Source organism: Condylura cristata, unplaced genomic scaffold (genome assembly GCF_000260355.1).
Source record: "Condylura cristata isolate star-nosed mole 26May11 unplaced genomic scaffold, ConCri1.0 scaffold00015, whole genome shotgun sequence".
Classification (NCBI taxonomy): domain Eukaryota; kingdom Metazoa; phylum Chordata; class Mammalia; order Eulipotyphla; family Talpidae; genus Condylura; species Condylura cristata.
Genome location: NW_004567116.1, coordinates 31,937,545 through 31,964,218, shown reverse-complemented (window position 1 = coordinate 31,964,218; position 26,674 = coordinate 31,937,545). Strand labels below are relative to the sequence as shown.

At 45.9% G+C, this 26,674-nt stretch overlaps 1 protein-coding gene across 1 annotated transcript in view; it reads right to left on the bottom strand.

Annotated features, from left to right (window-relative positions):
• The window catches only part of GALNT18 (polypeptide N-acetylgalactosaminyltransferase 18), a 309,423-nt gene that overhangs the window by 33,086 nt on the left and 249,663 nt on the right, over positions 1-26,674 (bottom strand). The window contains exons 7-9 of the mRNA XM_004683042.2: positions 18,936-19,121; positions 11,187-11,324; positions 7,538-7,633 (exon numbers count right to left, since the gene is read on the bottom strand). Coding sequence (XP_004683099.1) covers positions 7,538-7,633; positions 11,187-11,324; positions 18,936-19,121 — 420 coding nt within the window. The remainder of the gene's footprint in view (positions 1-7,537; positions 7,634-11,186; positions 11,325-18,935; positions 19,122-26,674) is intronic.

Sequence of the window (26,674 nt, the reverse complement as noted above, 5' to 3'; positions counted from 1 at the left end):
CAGGAGAGGTCTGCCACACCACGTGGATCACCTCCCTGGCTAGGGATTGAACTCGCACTGAAGCGGCTGCTGCTAGCTTGCAGTGCTGCATTTTAACCAGCTGCCCCACCAGGGAGGGCCCTCCAGTGTCAGATTATAACAGGCATTAGAAGAATGTAGTCACTTGTCCCAATCACAGTAGGAGTAGGAGCAGAGTTGGGTTTTGTCTGACCCCAAGCGTGTGCTCTTTTTATGATGTCAGCTGTCAACCACTGCCCAGGGTCCAAGGGAGCGAAACCCACCCCCTTCAACAACCAGCCTACACCATGAAAGTGAAAGGTAGCATTCCAGGGAGGAGCTGAGGGATGGCTGTCCTTGGGTGCACAGAGAGCAGAGCCCAGCCACCGCATCGCCCTAACAGCACCACTCACTCTGCATCCCAGCAGGATAGTGGTCTTGGAACTATGTGAAGCTTCAGCTCAGAGGTCAGCATATAAAGAAATGCCCAGTTAATTAATTAATGCAGCAATGCAGGTGACCAGTCAAAGCCTCAACTGGGCAAGGCTTCCCCAAGCAGTAATCCAGCCAACGCCCCATGCTCATATTATCAGCGGCACCTGCCACACAAGGAAGCACAAGAAAAAAAATGCAGGGAAGTTTTTAAAACCTCATAGTCACTGTCAGGCACTGCAGGGCAACTAAATCAATCAGGCTTTTTACACCAATAGCCTCTGTGGCTATCACCTGTGGCCTCCATGGGGCATGGGACACGCATGCCTGCTGCAGACCCCTGGAGTATGTGTGTGCCTGCAGGCGCAAGTGTGTACACCTGGCCTAGAGGTGGAGATAAAAGCAGCAGGGCTGGGTCCCTGGTTCCCTGAGAACTTCAATTAAAGTCTGAAATTCCACTGAAGGCTCTGGGACTCTCTTTTACCCATTTGCCCAAGTCCATAGTGAAAGTGCTCTGTGCTTGTTTGCCCAACAGGCACTCTGGTTGTAATATAGACACATGGAGAAGTCAGTCAAAGGTCACAGACAAGTGGCTGATGATATAAATTCTTGGCCTACAAAGAAATTTTTTTCAGTTATCTCTGAGGTGTTATTGAATGATCTGGGGGTGCAAGCATACCCCACGAGAGACCTCCATGCTTCCTGCATTGCCACCGGGAGGGGAAGGGTGAGGGCTTCATCATGACCTGATGTGGAAGTAGCAGTTCCTAGACAGTTATTAGCAGGCAGAGAAGTAAGTTCTTTTTATTCCCCCTTCCTTCTATCTCTTCCCTTTCTCTGTAAGTATGTACGCACAGTCAAGTGAGAATTTTGAAAAAAAAAAAAAAAAAAAAAAAAAAAATTCCCAGAATTCCAAATGCTAGGGCAGCAAAGTCCACCTACAATTTCACACTTTGATGAAACATACTACTTGATCTGCCACGGGACTCATCTCATGGAATACTTGTTTCAATTCCACTCTAATCTTCATACCTTGAGTCAAAAGTACGTCCTGAAGGGTAAATGTGGCAGCTTCAGTACTGCAAAACTTTAGAAGGAATTAAAGTCCTCTTCATCTTCCTACTTCTACTGCCAAGAATCTACTTCCCCATAGGAAAAGCACTTTTTCTCCCTGTATCTTTTAAAATCTAGAAAATTTAGGCAGAAAGAATAGGAGAAGTCTCTAGACCCTGTCCTGTCCAGCCTCTCCTTTCATGGGCTAATGAGAAGATGATTTGGGGGTGTAAGGTTTTTTTGGGGGGGCAGTAGGTTTTACTGTATGAGCTGTAATTATCTAAGTGACTGCCTTCCCTCTAACTGTAATTATAAGGCTGGATTCCTCCAGGTCACAGACTAGACCAAGCTGCCTAGCTGCTCCCAGTTCCTATTATAAAATAATCTTGAATAAGCAAATGAAGGAATAAGTGAGTGAATGAGTGATTGATTGAATAAATAAATAGTCTGTGGGGATACCCTATCATTGTATTTTCCCATCAGAAGAAATTTTCCAGACTGTTACACTAATTAGAACTAATATTCTCAGTTATTTTGAGGATTGCTTGAAATTTGCCACTAATTTAAATAAAATGGTTACGTTTACTCATTAACCAATTAGCATGCCTCCTAGCAGCTTCACCTCACTAATTTGATTAGTTACGCTATGCTTTCTCCTACCCAGGGCCTTCTCTGAGACCTGGAAAGATCACAATCGGATCAGAGTGAACTCTTTAAACAATATTTAAGCAGAATCTTTCATAGGGTTTAACCACAGATGAGAACTTAGTCCCTTTTTTACTAGCATAAACTATCTCTGGGCACTTTAAGATTTGGGGGTGCAACTGGGTCATACTACATAAGTTGCTCTACAGAAACACATACCTCTCTCACTGGGCCAGACCTGATCTTCAAAGGAAATGAAACTTTGCAAAATATGAGCATTTCCTGAAACCTACTGTATGTTTGATAAATGAATGAATGAAACTGAAAGAGAAACTGAAAGTCAAACACACACAATCCTTCCTAGTTCTGTCTTTGCCAGTAACTTAAGGTGTGACTTCAGGGAATCCACTGATATCCCAATATACCATTGTCTTGTTTCCTTATTTTTCAGAGCTGGAATTGGTTTAGAAAATATCTAAGTGTCTGCGGGAGAAATAAGGTTTCCTGTGTACAAAGAAAACCCTAAGTTCCTAGCCCCCTGCAGATAAGACAGGATCATGGGAACAGCTCTGGCCAAAGAATCGTGGAAGGAAGTACAACAAGCCACTTTCTGGCCCAAAAGTCAGCTTTCCAGTCACATGCTTTCCTTTGATTAAACATACTTCACGATCTAACGTGGAATTCATCTCATGTATACTCCAGAAATTCATATATTGAAGTTCTAATCCCACCAGCACCTCAAAATGGGCCCTTGTTGGAAACAGGTGGGCCCCTAATTCAGTATGACTGGCATCCTTATAAAAAGGGGAAGTTAGGACCCAAACGTAGAGACAGGGAGAGTGACATGTGAAGTGGGAATAGCTAACTCAGGCCGAGAGCTAGGAACAGCTGCTTCCTTAGTATCTGCAGAAGGCACACAGCCCCACCAACAATTTGCTGTTGGGTTTCTGGCCTCCAGAGCTGGGAGGCAATACATTTGTGTTATCATCCAGTCTGTGGTCCTTTGTTATGGCCATCCTTGGAAATACGATAGGAAAAGTCACACGGCTAGCCTGCATCTCTTTATCTCATTTCACCTGTAGCCAACTTTGGACCAAAAGTAAAAGAAATATCTGATTTAGAAATAAGGGGAGGTGTCTATCTCTTCAATGTCAAATTGGGACATTGTCCAACAGGCCACCAACAACTACACACTTTCCCAGAGACTATACCTGTGTTTGACTTTGCACTTACCTTTCATTTAGATACTGTGAAGTTAATGCTAAGCTAACGTCAAGATTTCTGCCTAGGTAGACAAGATCACACTAAAAGCTATATTTTATTTCCCTGTAGGACAATAACCATTTTTGTATCTAATCTAGTGGTCTTATTCTAACATTCTCTTTTAGAAAATGTCTATAGATACTGACTCCTTCACTGCTCTCAGTACCTGCTAGGCACTTACTGGTTCTTTTATTTATTTATTTTCTCAAAGATTTATTTTTTATTTATGCATACAAGAACTGAGGTGTAGATGAACGGTAAGGGGTGACTAGTTCACCTGTGACTCCTAGGGCATCTGTATTAGAGAGCAATGAGAGGATTTACAAAAAAGGTCAAAGTTCATGTGACGTGGTTACCTGGACCTACACTCAAGAATAACATAAGGGTGCTCTATGTGAAAACTCAGTCGCCCAACTGCACCTTAGAAAAATAATCAGAGAAATGAACTAAAACTACAACATGAACTATGCACCCACCACAAATTCTATAATTTAAAAAGACAGATGATACAAAGGTTGGCAAAGATGTGAAAAAACTAGGACTCTGACATAGAGCTGGTGGGAGTACAAATTGATAAAACAAATTTGAAAAACCAATTAGTTGGCTCTGGCTGCCATCACAAACACCACAGCCTGTGTGGCCTAAACAATAAAAATTTATTTTCTCATAATTCTGTGGGTTAAGCATCCAAGATCTAGATGCTGGCTCGTTCTGTGACAGTGAGAGAGTTGGAGCTGAGCGCTCTCTGGTTCTCTGGTATCTCTTCTTATAAGAACACTAATCCTATCGGAGCAGAGTCCTACCCTTATGGACTTATTTAACCTTAATTGCATCCTTACTCCATGTAGACTCAAACTTAGGATTTTAACACATGAATTTTGGGAGGGAGGACACAATTCATTCTACCGCTTTCTGCTACTGGCACCCCCAATTTATGTCCTTCTCCCATGCACTACATTAATATCATTCTAATAACCCCCAAAGTCTTAACTTATTCTTGCATCAAGCCTCAAGTCTAAATGTCATGGGTTAGACCTGGAATCTGATTCATTCTGAGACAAGAGTTCCCTCAGTTAAGAGCCAATGAAAACAGACAAGTTAGGTGTTCTAGAACATGATGGTTGGGCAGGCATAAAATAGATGATCCCATTCTAAATTGGAGAAGAAAACAGTGGAGTCCCAAGCAAGTACAAAAGCTGGAAAAGCAAAGTCCTTTAGACCTTCAGCCTGGAGAATAAGCCTCTTCAGCTCCTTGCTCACTCTGTAGGCCCTTGTGGGCGGCAGCGTCACCCTCACTGCTCTGAGGGGGCGCCAACTTTTTGGTGCCTAGGGTGGCCCATCTGTTGTGTTGGATACTCCCTGAGGTACTGGGCAGTGTGGCCGTGGCCCTGTGAAGCAGGAGGGGTAGACCCATCTGTTGTGCAAACAGCCTTGCCCCAAGGTCTGTGGTAAGCCCCGAGGGCCTCTGAACTGCCTTCAGAATAATGCTTTTCACAACGGAATATGTCTGTGTTCCACTTTATAGAATCCAAGTTCAACTGCCTTCCCTTCCTTCTGTCCCTTTCATTCAAAGTGGCAGTGTCTCTGCCAGTATGATGCCTCTCTATCCCTAGCTTCGGCTGCTGACGTGGCTGGTTGAGTCCAGGGGGTCTCACCCCTTCATCCAAGGGTTACTGAGCCACACCATTCGTGGTGCTCTTTTCAAAATAAGTTTTTATCATTTATTCATTTATTTATTTATTTTGGCAATATGGATGGGTTGAGGTTTTCCAAATCTTCAAGTCAGGGTTAAGTGAGATCACAGAGGTAGAGAGAGTTGGATCATTTTCCCACTGCCTGCCATGTGAGGACACAGGGAGAAGGCAACCATCTGCAAACCAGGAAGCGCTTTCATCAGAAATCAAACAGCCGGCACTTTGATCTTGGATTTCCCAGCCTCCAGCATAGTGAGAAATTTAATTTCTGCTGGGTAAGCCACCCAGTCTGTGGCATTTTGTTATGGCAGCCCTAACAGACTCATAAAGGCAGGGTCTAGTGAACTTATGTCAACCCTGTGACTCAGCAATTTGATTCCTAGGTATAAATCCCAAAGAAATGAGAATATATGTGCACCAAGAGACATGGACAAAGGTGTTCACAGCAGTGGTATTCATGAGCTCCCAAATCAGCAACATCCCAAGTGCCCCTCCACAGTAGAAGGAATATATAGTGAATTCTAATCATTCATAAATTGGAATACTGTATAGCAATAAAAGGGGACCATTTATAACAGCACATATATGCTTTACAAATATAATGATGAAAGAAAGAACTCGATATGAGAAAGCAGATACTCTATAACCCCATTTATATAAAATCCAGAATCAGGGAATAGTGTTCTTTTTCTTGATCATGACTATGCTTATTCTGAAAATTCATAAATTTGGACACTTGCAATTTGTTCATTTTATGTAGATATATTTTCTGTTAAGAAAGATTCACATAAAAATAGCTCCCCTTTTAAAATGCACAATCGTTGGGCCTCTCTGGTGGTGCAGGGTTTAGGTCTCAGCACTATCAAGCTGTCACCAGCCACTGCAGCCTGAGTTTGATCCTCAGCCGGGGAGCTGACCCACATGGCACAGCAGACCTCTCCTGTCTCACCCACTGTTCCCCTCAGCAGTGTGTTTCAGTCATTCCATCTGTTCTGCTCCCCTCTCTGTCTCTGGTGAATCCTCTCACCTGCCTCCTACACTTCTGGCCTAAACCCCAATTCTTATATGCATAGAGAAGTAAAAATAAATCTTAAAAAAACGCACCACTGTAATAAGGGAGAATGAGTTGCTGTGTTAGGTGTCGGGGGAAGAGTGTGACTGGCCGGTGACTGAGCAGCTCAGTCACATATTCAACCACAGTCCAACCCACAAAGAAGAGAAGGTACAGAGATCATGGCGGACCATTGCCAGGAGGGCTCAGCAGAAAACACAGGGTAACACACATGACATCCTTCAATGTGTGTTTAGGAAGGTTAACACTTTTAAACACTGAATTGCAGTTGCACATAATACACCTCTTCTATATCTTAGTTTTAATCACTCTGTACTTCTGTAGGTAAGACAAGTAAATTCTGAAAACACTGTCAATCCAGAACAGGCAGTCTGTGGCATCTATGGTCAATGGTTGTTCACTGGACTTTGTGAATAAACCATCCCTCTTGCCTGTGTTTTTATTGGAGAAGATGCAGCCAAATGCCCTAGGGGTGGCATCTTGGGCTGGGTGCAAGTGCTGCTGCTTGCTGCTTCCTTCAGCAGCCCCTCCCAGCTCCCCTGGGATTCGGGGCCATACAGTGCAAGCACAGTGACCCAGCTTGCCTGGAGGTATTGCTGGCCCTTGTCCCAGACATGCAGGCCTTGCCATACCCTGCCAGCTTCTGGAGCTGCAGCCACAGGTTGGTAGCTGGACCTTCTCCCTCCCCTACTTGTGTAATAGAATAATTTTGTTGTTGTTGTGCCAAAGGCCCTTTTCTTTATATTTGTGCAGTGGATGGCTTGACCCTGATAGTAAGAGAGATTTTGAGAAGATGTGTTTTTAGACCCTTTGCATGGTAACATTTTGGCACCTCCCTTTAGGTTTTTGAAGCCTCAATTGAGTGGGATTTTTAAGATAGCTTATTTTCCTGATTGCTTCCCTTCATCCGCCATCAGGACAAGTTCATAAGAGCTAGAAAGACTCCCAGGGCTATACATCCCAGTCCCAGCTTGAGCCACTAAAGAGCAAAGCCTGAAGACTGTGAAATGTACTCTCAAGGGGATCTGAGATGTCAGGGAGCCAGAACCTAAGAGGCAAAGCTGCCAGGCCCAGGACTATGGTTTTACCCACATTGGTATCCCCAAACAATGTGGAGTATTACTCTCCTTGTTCCCACCATGGAGGGCCCCAGTGTCCCAGCATTTGTTCGAACCCTCAGCCTCCTTCAAGGCAAGCCAGATGTGACTCTTGTTTGTACAGATACTTCAAAATGGAAGCCACAGGGCCCCTGGGTCCAGAGTAGCCACGTAGATTTCCCATACATAATACATATATACATACATGTATACACACACATACACACACACACACAGGCACGGGCATGCACACCCCTGGTGTGGGGATCTCTCCAGGAACTCACTTGGGGTGTCATCCCGTGGCAGATGTAGACGATAGGAACATTCTCTGTGTCTGGACCCTGATCAAGACACAAATCAGTCTTCAGAGAGTTCTGCAGCTGAACACCAGAGAAGATGATGCCATGCCAAAGAGAGGAACAGAGAAACACAAGCATTAGTGAGAAGAAACATGCTTTCCACTGAGACAGACTTCATTTCCATAAACAATGCAAGGTCCCTTGAATACTACAAAAGGAAAAGCAAAGCCTTTGCCTTGTGTAGAGGTGTTGAGGGAAGATCAGCCTCCTTTGAAGAAGAAGCATCTGCTTGTTGATAGACAGCCAGCTGGGGCTTGGATACTGAGAAGTCTTGGTGAAAAGAAAAGGTACACACATAATGGCGCCAGGCTTACAGCCCCTCCATTTCCACAAGAGGGCACAAAAACCCTTGAGGAGAGAAGTCTTGGCTCTTGAGGGTTGGGGGCAGCAGGGTACATGTTGGGGTTTCTGGCTTAGATGCCCCTGGGACCTGGATTTCTCCCCCTCATGCAGAGGGCAGCAGTGGCTGACCAGGTCCTGGCAGTGGTCAGCTAGTGGGAGATTTCTGAAGGGGTCAGTGTGGGAGCAGGAGAGGAAAGACGTATCCATATCTCACCTACAGCTGCATGACAATCAACAGAACGAATGTCTGGGTGCCATGAACCAAAGTGTTACCACATCTAGGTAAGAAACTCAGTATTCAATGTCCCCTTCTGACTTAGCTCCAACGAGCAGCCGCTGGAAAGGGCAGCTTGCAGTCCACATGGCCACTGCTGAACAGACCATCGTGGCACCGACCCACAGTTTAGAATGAATGGATGATCCTCTGTCCTTCTTTTCCTGGAATGTGACCACCTCATCATTCATTTATTCTGCCCAAGGAATCCAGAGAAGAGACCAGAGACTGGTCAGTAGCACACTAAGGCCATTTAGATTGGACGTGGGGAACTGTTGAGCTATATGCCAGTGGAGAAACCTAGTTGTAATCAAGCATGAAAGGAAGCATGAGAACAGCAGAATCTCTTCCTGACTCCAGTGGCCATCCCCTCAGTTCCTGTGCATAAAGACAGCTTGTGCCATCTTTACCCCACCTTAACTTTAGCTAGCAGTTAAGCTCTTCTTAGCCATCAAAGCACTCCATTCAGGACAGGAGGTGGAGATCAGAATCCAGGGAAGAAGAGGCAATGGACCACAAGTATGTCTTCTAGCAGAAAGACCAGAGGTAGGAGAGGCTGAGCTTGGCCCAATGGCTGTGGCCGGAGCACAATGAACTGAAATAAGGGCTGGGAAATGGAGCACACACCAGAGGCGAACACGCTCTATAGGCATCCTGTTCTTGACGGTGGACAAGAAACAGTCAAATCCTTTCATCTTGAGTTTCCTTCCTTTACTGGTGACCACAGCTTATCTCAAACTTGTAGTATAGAAGTTCTACTGATATATGAACATGTGTTAGCTTTCCAGGCAGGGGCCCTAGAGACATCTATGCAGAGAGTCACCCAGCACTTGCCTGAGTGGAAAGAACATGTATAAACACTCTCCATGCTCCTGCAGCCTGTTCTGCTCCCTACTCCGTCTCTGGTGAATCCTCTCACCACCACCCCTAGCACCTCTGATCTACACCCCAACTCTTGAACGCATAAATAAAATAAATCTTTAAATCAACAAAATAAAACAGGGATAATAATAGTGTATACCTCATAAGACTGTTACAAAGACTAAGTGAAACAGTACCTACAAATGCTTAGCACAAGCCTGTGCTGTAACTGTTATTACTGGTATCACCTCCTGCAAAAGTCATTCAGAGAAACTCACTTTTATGACCACATCTAAGTGATGGGAGCCACCTAAAGCTCTCCCACGTGTTATCCTAACCAACACTAGCAATCACCCATGCGGGTCAGTAAGACTATCTTGCCAAGTGAAAGGTATTTGGCGTGGTGCCCAAAGGTTCTGCCTCACCAGCCCGTCTGAAAAGCTGTTCCCACGGTGGGACCCTAATCTGTGTCATCCTCTGCTTTGACCTTCTATAGCATCTATTGTAGGATCTGAAGCACTGAGCACCTGAATGCTTGCTGCTTCTTTGCTTACCTGTCTCCCCTCTTGGTCACCAAACTAGGTCTCAATCTTTCCCATTGTCCGTGACATGGACCAATTCCGACACAAAGCAGAATGCAAAAACTTATGGAGTGAATGAATGAAGAACAAATGAGTAGCATCACCGCTGGCCAAGGGGCAGAGCTGGGATCAGTCTCCAAAGTTGCAAATAGCAACTGCAAAAGATACCCCATGAAATGGCTTGACTATAACCTTTAAGGCTTATAACTTTGTCAAGGTTACAAAGAAAGTAAATGGCAAAACTAATGTTCTCTATCAGGCTCATCTGTATCCAGATGGGACTCTGTCTCTGCTGTCAGCATCAGGGTTGGGATTAACCCAAAGACCCAGTCTCCCAGTCATGGGGCTTGCTGACCTGGGGAATCGTGTACCCATATGTCAGAACTCACAGGTCCTTCTGTCTTCAGAAGTCATTAATGGGACCTATGCGTGGATTCGTTACAGATTATTGGGACCTATGTGTGAATTAATTACAGATTAATGGAACCTATGTGTGGATTAATTACAGATTAATGGAACCTATGTGTGGATTAATTACAGATTAATGGGATCTATGTATGGATTAATTACAGATTTTTAATACTGGCCTGACGGAGAGTCCTAGGAGGTTATCTGACCTGAGCACTGGAGTTTGGGCATAAGTTATCTGACCTGAGCACTGGAGTTGGGCATAATAAAAACAAAACAAAACTCTGCCCCTAAGAACATATCTGATCTCTCATTTTAGAGTGAAAATAATCCCCAGGAAGAATGACTCAGCTCCAGCAAATGCTCTTGCGGCTGCATCCTGCTTTGTGTATCTCACCCGTCCCACCGGCCCCATTAAATGTTCATTACGCTCCTTAACAAGCCAGCATGTCTCTGCTCATGTAAGGGTCCAGCTTGTGGAGGTGGCAGGAGGTAGGGAAGGCTGGCCAGGCCCTGAGCAATGGCTGGCAGGTGAACACGCAGTGGTCAGAGACCTCCTCCAGCCCCAGGGATGCTTTCCACAGCTCAGCCCTCAGAGTGAGAGGTGGTAGAGACGAGTGAACGACATTTCAGTAAGACAGTAGAAACAGCCGTGGCTACGGCCTCAGACACAGCTAGATCACAACCCAGTGGATGCCACTTACCATCCGATCAACCAAAGGAATCTGGGGGTGATGATAAGGGGGCTCCATGGTAAAACCGCTCCACATGGTCACAGATGAGTTCTTTTGTGTGCAAGACAAGAATGCCTTTGGCCAAGACTTAAATTAGTGATGGCCACACACACGTACTGCCACTGCTACGGCTTCCCGAGTCTGGCTGAAATTGGCCAATACTGTTCAGCTGCATCTGACAGCTCGGGAAGAACAAGAATCTGCTCGCCCTGGCTCAGAGATCTGGGGCCAGTAGTTCCCTTTGTGGAGAGGCACCAATGTCCAAGAGCTTGCTATGGGGGAGAGTGGGGGCGCTGTAGCAGCTGTCCTTGGGGTGGCCCTCCTGCCCTTGGCTGGGTCTGCCCGAAAGAAACCGTGAGGGGCCGGCTCCTTACCACCCCATAGGCGATAATGTCCGAGTACATCCTCATCTCCGGGTACACGCTGACCAGGTACCACCGGAAGGTCTTGCACTGCAGCTGCTTCCTCAGAGCCTTCCTTGCAGAGATGTCTCCTATGTCGATGCCTGGGTCCTATGAGGGAAGCAAATGCAGAAGTGCAGCCACCCCAAGCACAGCTGTTCCCCAGATGTCCCCAGTGGGGTTCCTGGAGAACAGTGAAGGGATGGACGACACGGGAATGCAGCCCACACATTTCCCGACATGTATCTTAACCACATAACCGTCCCCATTTGTATTCGGAAACATGGGGTCAGCATGGAAGGGGGCTGTCATCAAAGGCCATGGAAAATAAGGATGCCAACTTCTTATAGTTATTTATTTTAAAAATATTTATTTTTACATGAAAGAACTGGAGTGTAGGTCAGAGATGTGTGTTGGGCAGGGTGGGGAGTGTTTGGGAGGGGGGAGTCAGAGGATTCACCCAAGACATAGTGGGGAGTAGAACAAGTAGATCTACGGAAATACACTGCTGAGGGGAGCCGCGGGCAACACAGGAGAGGTCTGCTGTGCGATGTGGGTCACCTCCCTGGCTGGGATCAACTTAGGCCATCTAGGTGATGGTGCTGAGAATTGACCCCTAGTCCACCAGGAAGGTCTCACCAACTTCTTACATTAAAACAAAACAAAACAAAAAACCCTGTAATCTGGGCATGAATAAAAGCAATGGAAGGAGGTAAGAGATTCTGAGCTGTGGGAAGAGAAAGAGGGAAGGGAAAAGAGTTGAAAGGGGAATAATGTTCTAATACTATTCTTAACAGTCATACTAGCTAAGAACCAACGAACCATAGAACAAAGAACCAAACTGCATTATGTATACTTTAATACTTCTGTGCATTTTCCCACTCAAACTACCAGGTAGACCATACCTGGCAGGTCGTCCTCATTTTATAGATGATGTGTTCAAAGAGCGGTCCAGTGACCTCTTTGGTAGCTTACCCCAAGCCCCACAGCTAATAAACAGTGGAGCTGGGATGGGAGTCTCATATATGGGGTTGCGGTTTGTGCCTTTAACCTCTCCCTGTACACCTGGAAGAGCCTGCCTTTCTACCTCCCACAACCAAGTTCGTGTGCGAGAGGCAGACTCTCTCTAAGCTTGGGAGTTTTAGCCTAGAGATAACTGTGTCTCTCCCCTCCCAGATGTATCAGAGAGGAGGTTCCAGTCAGGGAGGGTCACAGACCAGGAGCAGAGCAGGGCCGCTTGCATGAGGTGTCCTTGAATGTCCATTTACTTGCAGTTCCAGGAGAGAGGGTAGAGCGCTGTGAATCCCTGCAACTGCTGACCATGACAGAATCAGCTGAGAAAGAACTGAGGCCACAGCAGCATCTGGACATGTGTTCAGAGGATGGCATGTGGAAGCACAGCAGAGTGTCTCCCAGGACACCAGCCCAGAGTGGAGACGGGTAGACAGGAGTACTGCAGTCTGCGTGTTTCCTGTGCAGGACACTCCCTGTTTTTAGCACCAACTTCAGGCAAGTCCTCCAGTTGGGTAGACAATGAAATCACCAGAATGTAAATTTGAAATATCTGAGAAAAATCACAAAGAGGATTGCTACCTGTATCTGGGCATGGCCAAAACCGACAAAAAAGGAATGTGTACAAACAAAAAACAAAAAAATTACAACACGGAAGAAATGCATTTGTTTTTGCCAATGAGAATTCAGGTAATATAAAAATTTGAACCTGCTGTAGGCTGAAGGTTCAATTTCCAGACTCCTGGGTGTAATTCAGCGAGAACCTTCTTTTTGAGTACATAATGACCTCATCTGTGATTTGTCTCTTCCTGGCTCCTGCCCGGAGCCCTCCTAACAACTGCTGTTTGGCCTTTCTCTGCTGAACCCTGGCTTCCTTACAATCAGGAAACTTGTTTGACTTATCTCTGAGCCACTGGCGTAGCACTATGCCTGAACTCTATTGATGAAATCGAGTTGAGAAAATATTTATGAAGTGGTCAACACAGCAACTAGCAATAAATATAACCTGTTCAAACCTCCTCGGCCAAGGCATCGGTTAGCTATTAACTCATGAAATGAATCTGCTCTTTATCCTTATATCACAAAGCCATTTGCAAGGAGCCCTGCCTCCCCCCACCCCTCCATGCTTTAATTGCCTTTAAGGCAATCATATGCATCTCTGTATATGCATATCTCCAAGTTATGTATGAGTTGTGGAGCAGGGAGGGAGGTTGACAAATTGTACATACATATATAGACCAGTTAGCACTGTCTTTTTTTTTTTTTTTAATGGGGAACCTCTGTGTTTCCCCAACATTCTGGGTTTTCATGGGGAAACTTCCTGTTTATACTCAGGATCTCCTATGATGTCTGTCTCTCCTTACAATCTAACTAAAGGTGGGAGAGAGAAAAATCTATCAAGGATCCATATGTGCTTTAACTTCAAGCAAACTCAAGAAGCAGATCTTCACTCAGCTTATTCCTGGACATCATCTCCCTTTCCTCTTCCTGTTTACTCATTGACTTTTGTTCCCCATTTAAATAGCTCAGCATGACCACACTAAATTGCATCAAACCCTCTTTTTCAGAACAGGGACCAGAAACTGAGAAGGAAGCAAACCTTCCCAGAAAAGGTCGCTTAGTCTTTATTATTAGAAAATAATAAACCTATCTTTCCTTTTTGTCCTTTTCCCTTTTGTTCCTTTCTTTTTTTCCTTTATTATTAGAAAATAATAAACCTATCTTTCCTTTTAGCGGGTTCAACAGTGACCTCCAACCAAATTCGTGCCCATCAAGGTCTGAATGTGACTTCCTTGGAAAGAGATTTTGCAGATAAACTTAGAGACCTTGAGATGAAAGTATCCTGGGTTTAGGACAAGGCCTAAGTCTAGTGACTGGTATCTTTATAAGAGCAACGGGAGAAGATCTGGATACATAGAGACAGACAGAGATGAAGAGCTCATGAAGACGGAAGCCAAAACTGGAGAGATGCAGCTAGAAACCAAAGAACACTAGGACCCCCACAACCTGGAAGGAACCTCCCAAACAGCCTTCTGAAGGAACACAACCCTGCTGGCACTTTAATTTGGGGCTTCTGCTCTCCAGAACTGAGAGAAGCAATTTCTGCTGTTTTAATACTTATTTTGTAGTAATTTTATTAGGGAGGCCCGAGGAAGGTGACATCCTAGCCACACACATAGCTGTCAGTGTCCCTGCAGTGTGTGCCACAACACACCAAATTCCTGGGGTTGAACTGGAGGGCCACTGCTAGGTGTTCTAGTGACTCATCCCTGACACTCAGCCTGGCTTTAGCAAGAGGAAGCAGGGTCAGGTCTAGAGTTCACAAACCCTTGTAAGAAAATAATAATACTTTGCTGCAGTTAGGCTTTCTGTAGATGAGAAAATGATTTTCAATTCAAGTAGAAGCCTGAGATAGAAGGATGCAGGAGCCTGAGATCTCTCTGGCTTTGCAAAAGCTTGGGTGATCATGGCAAGACAGCCAGGGACAGCACAGACTGCTCAGCCTGTAACACAGCGAAGACTCAGCACAGAAGGCAACAAGATGGGATGACTGCCCAGCCAGGGCATAGTAAAGCAGGGCAGGGATGCAGAGGGTGATGAAATAACACCACCAATAAGAGTTAGCACCTACCTAGCACTTTCTATTTGCCAAACACTGCTCAAAGCCTTTACATATATTAGTGGATTTAATTCTCAAGGTGGTTGCTGGGCAAGAGGAGGGTTCCAGCTCCACATTTGCAGCTGGGATAAAAGGTTAAACAAACAGATAACAGATGAGCCTGTGATTCAGGAGACAGCCTGGGGATGCTGCCACTGGCAGGCACTTGAGAAAAGTCTTGGGGAGAATACCAAGGGCGCGTCAGTGCCCACAGGTCCCCCCTTCTTGTTGCGCTCATCTTTACGGAGTACCTTGTATGTGTCACGTGCAGCCCTAAGTGAGCACTGTGCATACAAATAGGAGGAAGTCATGGGTGTTGCCTGAAAGACTCTAGAAGGCCCAGACAAGTGTATAGACTCTGCACGCAGTGTGACACACGGAGGGCCAGAGAGCACTAAGAGGGAATAGAGGAGGGGCTCTTAGGCCATCACATGGTGTGGGGCAAGGAGGAGCGAGGGAAGGCTTCCTGGAGTAGGCGATGCTAAACTGGCATTTGGAAAGATGAGTGAGATGAGTTAACCTAATGTTACCCAAACCTGGCTGCACAGACCAGCATCCAGAGGAACCTTTACAGATTCTAGCATTACTGTGAACACACTCATGAGAATTTCTGAGGAAGAGACCCAGAATCAGTATTTTTAAAAAGTTTTCCAAGTGATTCTGATGCAGTGCATCTGCAGAGATGCTTTTAGGAGTTACTGATCAAGGGAGAAAGGAGTCGTACTCACTGCCAGCAGACTCACTTATTAATAAGCATTAGTGAGGCTTTACTGCAGTCTGACCCTGTGCCCGCCTTGTGCAAGGCATGGTGACACAAATCTGAATGACGATCTGTCCTCAGGGAGGCCATGGTCAAATGCAGTGGTTCTTAGCCCTGGATGGACACTGGAAGCCTGAAAAGGGTCCCTGGTTCCTTTCCAATGCAATTAAGTAATAATCTCTGGGGCTAGAGCCTAATTGATTTTCAAGTTCAGCCAGTCTAGTGAGAGAAAGGAAAGTGACTTGGAGAACAGAGTATTCTTCTACAGGGTGGTGATGCAATGGCAGAAACATGAATGCAAAGGGGGCATTTACCCTACCTGGTGCTGGCTTCCTAGAGGAGGGTCCCTGGAGCTGAGCCTTCAAGGATGGAGAGGAATTAGCATAGGGTAGGTAGGCTGGGGTAGAGGTAGAAGATCGGGAATCCCAAATAAAGAGGACAAACTGAACACAACTCAGAGAGGGAAGAAATACTGAACAGCATGGTGTGGACAGGGAGCACTGGGCAGGCGCATCGCCCAAGCAATGTACAGTCTCTGGAGCAGGAGTGGTGGGAGGTGGCACTGGAGAGGAGGGCGCAGGACAAGGCTTGTCAAGCACTGGACTTCATGCTTGATACTGTGCAGGACGAAGAGCTATCTAAAGACTCTAAGGGAGGCAATGACATGATCACTGTGAATTTTTTCAAAGATAACCTCAGGTAGTGTGGAGGACAGATCTGAGAGGGCGAAGATGAATCCAGGCAGAACCTGCTACAAAAAAGAGACGAGGCCTGAAGTCAGCTGTGAGAGGAGGCAGAGACGGTGAGGAAGGCTCAGTGTTAGACTGGGAGTGGGGGCTGACCAAGAGTGGGATTAAAGGGAGATGTTCGGCTTTAAGCCGCATGTCTGGCAGATGGTGGTTTCATGGGCTGAGAGAATAAAAACAGGAGCAGAATTCAGCAGGAACAGTTTTAGTCAGATTCAAGATGAATCACCTATGGGAACACCCAGAGAAAGTTGTGTGGCTGGCAGCAGCTGGAGATGAAGTCAGAAGCTAAAGGCAGAAGTTGGAGCTAGAGATATTAATTAGGATGTCATCATCTTAGAAAACCAGAGAAAGTGGATTCCCAAGGAGCTGGTGTATAGCGAGAGCAGATGGCTGAGGATGTATCTTCGGGGACACTCAGGCATCCAGTGGGAGCAAGAGGAGTGTTCCAGAAGTTAGGTGAGAATGTTCTGGGTTGTGGAGTCATGGGGCCAAGGGAGTACAGAGTTTCAAGGGAAAGCTGGAATCGTGTCAGTTCAAGACTAATTGTTATTGTTATTATTATTTATTTTATGGTTTATTCTTATTTTCCTCTTATAATTTTTAAGGAAGTACTGTTGCTCAAACTCATGCCATTTGTGGCAACATGGATGGAGCTGGAAGGCATTTGGCTAAGTGGAATAAACCAGGAGGAAGAGAAATACTGGGAGGTGTCCCTTACTTGTGGAACATGGAGAAACCAAAGGAGACAAACTATAAAACCAACCCTTGAAAATGACCATAGATTGGGTCAAGATTCTTAAATGTCCATTAAATTAGGCAGTTAGCAGGCCTGTGATGACTTATCAAAAGTGGTTTCCATGGAGCATTGAGGTGTGACATGAGAAATGAGCTGGGGATGAAATGTGTTGATTCTTTCCAGAAGTTTGGTAAGAAGCAGAAGGAGGAGTTTGGACACAGGCGGGACACGCTGACTTTTCTCCATCTAAGGCTTTATTCTGGACACTTCTGCCTCTGCATCCACTGTTCAGGGCCCACTACCCATCTCCCTGCTTTCATATGCCCTTGAAGGAGTCATGGACAGATGCTATTTCATCATTTCTCAGTCATTTTTACTCAGTTCTTAACCATTTGCTGGATTTGTTGACCATTTCAACATCTGGCAGCTTCAATGGGGGCAGATACTAGAAGGTTGGCAGTTTTGGGGTGCAGAGAGAAGGGGGAGAACCATGGACATAACTCCAGTCCTTTAGCAGAGGTGAGGGGGTCTACGTGCTTCACCGGTGAGCTCCTGGGAGTTTCCAAGCATTCCTACCATTTTGCTATCAGAGGATACCCACGGTGGGGCTCAGTATCCTCCAGAACACTGATTCAACGCCCACAGTTCCAGATGGGCCCAAAGGCACTGCTGTTTCCCTAGAAACACTCCCACTGTCAGGGACACAATCTGGGGCTGCTTCATTAGATTTGGCCACACTCTGACAGTACTTTTTGACACCTCATTCTTCCTCCCAACTGCTGAAATCTCAGTGGATGTGGGAGTATGCAACCCAACCCAAGTCCCCTCCCTCATGGTGGTATTGGGGGCAGAGGGGAGGCTGCTGAACAGCGACTTAGCCTACTTTCTCAATCATTCAGCCAGAGCAACATTAGGGAGGGAAGGGGGCTTTCATATGGAAACTTTAAGCTAAGATCAATCATTTCCCCATTAGAAGAGAGAGCTGAGGCTTTCTAAAGGACTCCCAAGGGGAAGCCACAGACTTGGGGGTGGGGGGAGCGGAATGGAGGCTATGTCAACAGCCTTTTCTCACATAGAAGGCATCCTAAGCGGTAATTTCTGGGCAGACAGGCTGGTAAGCAAGTCTGGAGCCAGTGACTAGTATCTTGCATTTCCCCAACTCTAGTCCAAGGTCATTTCCATAGGACCATATAGCAAGGTTAACAAAACAAAACTATTAAAGAAACACTGCTTAAGCATTGGTGTCTAGAGGAACAGAGGATGGTGGCAGGAAATGGGGAGGTTCCATGAAGGTTAAAACAGCCAGAAAATGTCCTTCCCTTGAGGCCTCCGTGAGAGTGCATCCCACCCATCCACAGGGCTCAAGAAGCTCCAGACGCATGTGGACATTCCTTATTGCTCTGGCCAAATGCATGATGAGACGTTTAAATCAAATTTATAGAGATAAGAGTAAATTTTGCAAATTTTGTTATTTACTGGTAAATTTGAAACTCAGGACCATGAAACACTTAAGGTCAGAGGAGCTAAAGGCCTGGGAGCATGAGGAAGCTTGGAGTCACTTGGTGGAACTTTCTCATTTAAGACAAGGACACTAAAGTATTTTTTAAAGGTCCTGGCCAGGGCTGGGGCAGGGATAAGACATGGCTTAGTAGCTCACAGTCAACCCCTTTCTTTGACATGTAGTATCTTTTGGGGTTGAGATCCCACTTATAAGACGCCTGCTGATGCATGGGAAGCAGGGTTTAGTGTCACGTTTGCATGTTTCCCACCAAACCCCAAGAACCCCATCCCCACAGGGGCTCTCTACCTCTTGGGGTATGTTCCATGCCATGTAAACATGGCTTTTAAATTCATCCATCCAGACTTCGGCCACTCGGAGGGCGTTCCTGCGGACATGCACAGTGAGGTCCTCGGTGTAGGGCTTGTGGGCTCGCTCAATGTGGGCAATCCTGGAGCAGGGCAGGACCTCCACGCTTCCACCACACTGCCAGACCTGCAGAAGACACGGGTCCACTCATCAGTGCTCACTCCCAACTTTGAGCTTCTAATCTGGCCCACAAGCGAACAGGTAACATGAGCATTAATCAATCAGCTCTCTTCCTCTAGTCTGTCTAGGCCACTGTCTGCAAAGAGAGGGAGTTGTACCTTATCTCTCCTATCACAGGAGATTACTGGGTCATTAACTCATGTCTTGTTTAGTGTCGCTGTGAGTTTACCAGGATTGACTAACTGCAAACATCTCTCTCCATCTTCTCCATCACCCCAAAGAAGAGAGTAGACATTGTGTAACTGAAGATCTGGAATGGTCTTGACCCTGGAGGAGAAGTTAACAAAATCCTCTGCTACATTGCTTCTTAAGGAGAGACTAGCAGATGTCACTTTCACTGGACCACATGGATCTGCAGAAGGGTTAAGGCCTGGGCCAGGCTCTTTCGCATTCTCCATCTTTCTGGTGCCAGTTTTGATAGAATCCAAGAAAGAGGAGATGCAAAGAAAGGAATATGAAACTTCTCACTGGGTGTATAGGAACTTGTCCTGGATGTAATTTGATTTTGAAAAACATAAAGAAGATGACCGTGCATTCTGGGAGTTGATGGATAGTCTTAGAGCCCTTAGAACTCATTCCAGACATTCTTAATTTGGAATGCTCCAGGACAAGCACATCCTTTTGTGCCTTTAAGCTTTTGCCCATTCTGTTTATAATTTTGCAATGCCCTCTGCTCTCCTTCAGCTGAAAAGTATCATCTTCCAGACTTTGGCTACATGGTCCTTCTGTTGTGGGGTCTTTGCTCAATTCCAGGAAGAGCCAATTACTCTCTCTTTTGGCTCACCATACTCTTAGTCCCCACTTATATACTGACATGTTAGCCTGTATTCCCAGAGGGAAGAAACCACACCATTTCTATCTCTAGTACCTAACACAAGGCAAGTACCTATCAGTACTTTTTAAGTACTTGCTGCATAAACAAACAAATGATTGATATTTAAGCAGCAACTAATCCACAAGGGGGTTAATGCTTAAAATGTGAGCTAAATCTGATAGCTGATAAACAAAGCTTCAGAAGAAACAATAAGATCTTTTGATGGGCGAGAGCAGTCATTGGTTAGATACTGACATTTTTGGTGGGTAATGTTCACACATATAACATGTACACAACAACAACCAAAAACATGGTCAGCTTTGGATTTATCATCAGTCCTCTCTGTGTTAGTCAGGAAAGGAACACCAAACTGTTTAATTCATACCAGGTGGTTCCCACAGGCCGTTAGAATTGGAGGCCTTTCTGATTTACCACTTTTTAAGCTTGTCTTGTACACAGTGTATTATTCAGGCCGATGGACAGGAACTATTCCTGCTGAGCATCTACTATGTGCCAGGATGGGAGGGAGGGGTGTGTGTGTGGGAGGAAGCACAGTGTGGCAGTCAGAGCAAAGGTTTAGAATTGGGTGCAAAGCTGGGTTCTGTTTCATACTAGTTATATGACCTTGGGTAAGTCATTTGATCTCACAGTGCTTCAGTTTCCTTGTTTAGGACCATCTCATGAGGTTGTTGAAAAGTTTAGAATGCTTCTCTGCAAAACCTTGGAAAAAACTCCTGGCACATAATATGCTATCATTATATACATGATGATAAGCAGAATTTTTAGAATAGACCTTTGATGTGGTTGTTAGTATCGCCAAGCAAGGAAATAATAACAAATGAGAAAGCCAAGACTTGTCCAAGGCCATGTAGTTGCTACTGAGACAGGATCTGACAGCCAATGCCGTCTCAAGTGGCCCATGTTTCGGAGGAAGTTCCCACATCCAGGGGTGGGACTGAGGATCAGTAGAGGGAGTCAGTGAAGACCCCCCTGGTATGTACCTTCATTTGTATGATCTGGACATTCTGGGTATCCTTGATTTATAATTCACTCTGCTCATATTTTCAATGAAAACCTGTGAATATTGTGAATCTTTTTGACAAAACAAAGAGTCAAGATAATTATCCTTTTTTTGCAACTGGAATGGGAGCTACTACTTGACAAATTTCAGCAACTCAATACAAAACATGGTTGTCACAAAGCTATTTTATTTCCAGACCTGTTTTTCCAAGAGTCGGTTCAGTGTTATTCCCCTTAGAGTGGGCTTATCACAAGCACCCCTACTCCTGCCCCTAGCTGAACATAAAGGGAGCCTGTGAAGCACACTGAACTCTTTTTTTTTTTTTAAGAGTTATTTATTCATGCATACAGAACTGGATACAGGTCAGAGGTGCAGGGGCGGTGAGAGGATTCACCAGAGAGAGAGTGGGGAGCAGAACAGGCAGATTGTCGAAGTACACTGCTGAGGGGAGCTGGGGGCGGGTCAGGAGAGGTCCGCTGTGCCATGTGGGTCACCTCTGGACCTCTGGGGCAGGCGGGGATCTAAATCATGCTGAAGTGGCTTTCTGTTCTTAGTGCTTTAACCTGCTGTGCCACCAGGGAGGGCCCCCCCACTGAGCTCTTGAATGCACTTCCCATCCCCTATCCTGTACCACCTGACCTCGGCCAGACCACCCCCCCCCCCAGACTGCCATTACACCCCCGTGACTCTGCACCAGTGCCAACCCCTGTTCTCCCTCTGTCAGTTCCTACTCCCCACAAGATCCTGAGTGATCTTTTGAAGGTGCAAACTGGATCACACCCCCTGCTTGGGCCTCCCTAGCACAGCCCCTGCTGTTCTCAGGCTGTCCCTGCCACCCCTCCAGCTTCCTGCTTGCCCCCATACTCCGAGGTGAGCCTGTCACGCTCTGCATCCCTGCTCTGCCTTTCCTGATTACAGCATGCTTGTACCTGTTTGTTCAATTATCTCCTTCTCTTTCAAGTTCTTCAAACTCTTCGCCACACTGTCCCATAGCCACGTGCTAAACGGTGCCCCAGAGAAATCAGGGTTTCCAGTGATGGCACAGCGGGGCACAGGGGTGTGGCACGTGTCGTTCTTAAGCATGGCTTAGAAGAGAACTGGATTTAAGGCTTTCACCTTTGCCACCTGCTGCTGTGTGGCCTCTGACAGGGGACCTTCCCTCTCCAGGCTGTTTCACCTGGTCGAAGCGGGTGGAGGGTGGATATGAGTTTAACCCTGTGCCTGCCTCCGTGTGAGCACCGTGGCAGTCATGGAGGCAGGGACAATGCTAGCACCTTCATGTGCAGGCTGAGCAGTGACTTTGGACCACTCAAGTTCTCACATAAGAAGGGCTGATGCTTCTGAGTAGGAGACTGGGCTCGGAAAGGCCCTGAAAATGCCAGAATATGGGAAGCCCTCAGTGTGCACCTGGTATTCTTTTATAAAAACCATTATAGTGGTTAATCTTTGGCTTCTCTTCTACTTCCACCTTCGGGAACAAATGACCTCAGAAGACTTGTGTGTGGCTGAAGCCCAACAGAGGACAGGGAACTGAGATACAGAGGGTCCAGCTCAGCAGCTGGAGACTGAGCACTCCCTGGCCCAAAGATCATCTCCTCTCCCTCTTCCAGGCAGCCCCCCGCATGGGAATGTGCAGGCCATCCTCTGGCCAGGCCATCCTCTGATTCACACCTGTCCCCTCCAGCCAGTGCCAAGGCCTTTCCTGTCTATCCACAGTCAAATGGTTCCTTCTGGGGAAAGAAACTCATCCATGGAGGGGGGGTGGCATCTGCCTTGGATATGGCCTTGGGTTCTTGGCAGCTTCTGGGTGTGGGTGTGGGAGCAGAAGATGTGGATCCAGCATGTTTACTCTGCCACTTCTGGGTCCTGCTCAAAATGACCCTGAAATAAGTAACAGAAACTTGCACCCGTGACCCTGGGGCAAGGAGCGGTGTCACCCATCAATGGTTTGGTACAGACTGATGCTCAGAAGACTTTTCCACAACTGACTCTGGAAACCCTCTCCAGGGGTGGGCATCAGACTTACACTGTAGCGGCTGTGACCAGCTTGCAGTTTTGTGCCCTAACCTGCTGAGCCCTCAAGGAGGGCCCTGGACCCTGTGGCTTCTAATGGGCACCAGACCATGTGGTTTTTGATCACCCCAAATTCTTTCTTGCCTCTATGCCTTTGTGTCTGCTCTTCCATCTTAGCAGACTATTATCCCACTCAAATATTACCTTGAGTTGCCCCACCTAAATTAGAAGCCCTCTACGTACTTAGAGTACCCAATCTTTTTCTTAATACTTATTCACAATACTTCTATCTGTGCATTTACTCTTTCCATGTCTTCCCTCTGGGCCCTGCTAGACTATAAGCAAGGATCATGTCACACCCCCATCATGGGCATCTGACATATATTCAGTAAGTGATTTGATTGAGTGTTCCCGGCAATTCAAGAGTCCTGGGCTTTCACTAACGACAGAGAGCTAGTTTTAACTTGCTCAGCTGGATCCTCTAATAAAGGCTATAAACATAAAATGTGGCCAGATTTTACTGAATACAATGACTTCCTTCTAACCCAAGTGGTTTTTCAGCAAAGCTCTGACATTTAAGTACATACTGCTGCAACTGAAAGGACTTACTTCAGCTGCAGAGTTTAAATTAACACCGTAAAAACCGAGAAGTGATCAAATGAACACAGGCTGTTAACAGGTGGCTTCATCTTGGGGAACCATGAACTCACTGTAGACAGCCCCCAAAGTTTACAGACACCCACAGAGGAGCTGTTGCACTGTCCCCAAAATGTGGCCAAGAACCTGAAGTGGACTGTAAACAACAGTTACACAGGGTGGAGCAAAGTCTCACTCACCACCAGCCCTTCCCAAAGAGACTTATCCTGTCACTACTTCTGAAAAAGCTTGAAACACCCCGCAGGGAATAAGAAATGCAGGCTTGGGGGGCTGGCAAAGGGCTTGAACCCTGCCTCTGTTGCACATTAGCCTTTCACAGGAATCTGTCTCTGGAGAACAGCAGATATTCTATTGAGAATAATGGTGCCCTGGAGGTGTAAAAGTGATGCCATAGGAAAAGCTCCCTCGAGCAAAGCCAGCCACTTGTGGATTCCTAGGAAAGTCCATGTTGCTTTCCCTTCCAAGGGCTGGGAGCTACTAGTGCAAGATTAGGGTTGGAAGACTGAGTGTTTTGGACACAAAGCTGTGTGGACATAGACACTGACACAAACAGTTTCCTAACTACCAAATGGAGGAGCTGGACTCTAGGATGTCTCAGATCTCCTGTTTTCCACATTACGTCGTTCTGTTTTTTGTCAGTACTCAAATAATGCCCAGTATCTGAGGCACCTCTGGCAGTGTTGGAAATGGGGAAGACACTGGAAAGCAGGCTGCAGGCTATGGTACGACCATGTTGCGCACTCATGATGGCCCTGCAGTCCATGCCAGAAGGGCACATGAGTTCACACGCCTCCATTACATGCACTTATGAAAGTCCTTCTGAAGTACTGTGTCGAGAAGGATGCCGAGGCTAGCTCCAGGCTCAGTGGGAAAGCATGCCACAATTTACTACTGATGTTTACTGTGGGGACAGGCTTGGTTCCACAGGATAAAATCCCAACTGTTTTCCAGCTTTTATTTTCTTATGAATTTTAATGAGCTCTTTGCTCTTGGCAAAATGTCTCACTGTTCCCTCAGTCCAGAAAGCCTCCTTCCTGCTCTCCATCCATCCAAAGCCAGTCTGGCCACGATCCTTGAAACTCGTGAAACACATGATTTGTACCACTCATGTGGTCCTTATTTCTTGGCTCATGTTGTTCGTTATCTTTTTATGTATAGCTGTCTCACCTAACTTGGCTGTGAAATGCTGAGATGCGAGTAGAAAGCCAAACCAGGCAGACTAGGAGGAGGAAGACAAGGAGGACAGAGGCTGAGACTGAGGCCTGAGGAGAGCTGGTAGACCAGAAGCTCATTTGCATAGTGTCTGTAGCCTCAAATGTAGGCAAATAATGACACCAACCATGGCCAGACAGGATGCTCATCTCAGGTGCACCTCCTTGTCTCACCCTAGTCCTGTCCTGTGAGAATAGGGAGGGGAGAAAGGTCAAATATGGGCAAGGATAAAATAAACCCCAGAGGTTCATGAAAAGCAGGAGTGAAGGGCGTGAGTTAGAGGCAGGGCTGGGATAAGGACAATGTAAACCATGGAGCAAACACTTGCAGCCCTTAGTGTCCAGAGATCGTATTCCTCAGCATGATTTTCAAGATCTCTGTCCCTCCTATTCTCTGCAGCTTCTGTGATGCAATGATCCCAAATTTTCTTAGTTCTAGGGCACACCATGTTCTTAAAGTTCTGCCTCCACCTTATATCATCTTATTGGAAATATTTCCCCCTTCCCACCACTCCATACATCCAGTCATGTTGCTTAGAGATGTCTCTGTCGATGACAGATGGCATATACAACAACAGTTTCAACTGAATATACCATAGCACCTCAAACGTATAGTAGCAGGTTGCATCATCTAGGTTTGTGTGATTACACTCTGACATTCACACAACACTGAACTCACTGAATAATGTACTTTTCAGAACATATTCCTGTTGTTAAGTGAGCATGACAACATTTGCCTGGCTAATTTCGACCTGCTTTTTCTGGATGCCCTCAATTTGGTTAAATGCTTCTGCTACACATGCCTGTAACATCTGCATTTCCTCTTGCACGGCATTTAATGACAGCTGTGTACCTGTGTAAAAAGCATATGTACCCTTTAAAGACATAGAAGGGGGCAGCTGTTTATCTACTACCTGTTTAAGTTACCTTGGTGGTTACTTAGAAACCTCTATGTATTCCTCCTCACTCCCTAAGGTAATTCATTATCCTGAATTTTGTTCATAATTTCCCTACCATCAACTTAAACTACCTATTTTGTTCTACCTGCTTTTGAATGCTATATAAATGGAAGCACTGTGTCCGTATTCTGTAACTTGCTTCTTGCTTCATTTATTTTCAGTACCCTGATGCTCAACTGTATAAAGAGACAGCATTTACTTATGCATCTTCCTTTTGGTTGACAGCCTTCTTGTTCCCTGTATTGTGAGTAAAGCTCCTTGGAACATTCTGGGATATGTCTCTTGGTGCCCAGAGCAGGCACCTCTTCGCATGTTTACACTACAATGGAATTTCTGAGGCTTAGGTCATACACGTATTCAATTTCCTAGGGAAAGTGAAACTCTTTCCAAAATGAATATATTAGTTCCACTCTCAACAGCACAGATGAGAACTCATGTTGCTTCACATCCTTGCCAACATTTGGCATTGTCTAGCTTTTTAATTTTTGCCAATCCAAAGAGCGTGAAATTTTCTCTTGCTGTAGTTTTAGTTGCAACTCCCTGATTATCAGTGAGATAGAGCATTTTTCCTGTTTACACATTCAAAATTTCTGGCTATAAGAGAAGGCCCAAGACCATCTTGCTCTCATTAAGGATTTTTCAGTATTTAAACATGGCCTGGCATGTGACAGGTACTTGATAAATAAGAAGCACATGAGAGGGGACTGATATGTGGGCTAAGCTCTGAGTATGCCATTGTACTACACTCGGTGTTCCCCCGGGTTTCCAAGATTAGATAGCCCATTATTTTTAAGTGGAAGGAAACACTTTAAAGCCTGACAATG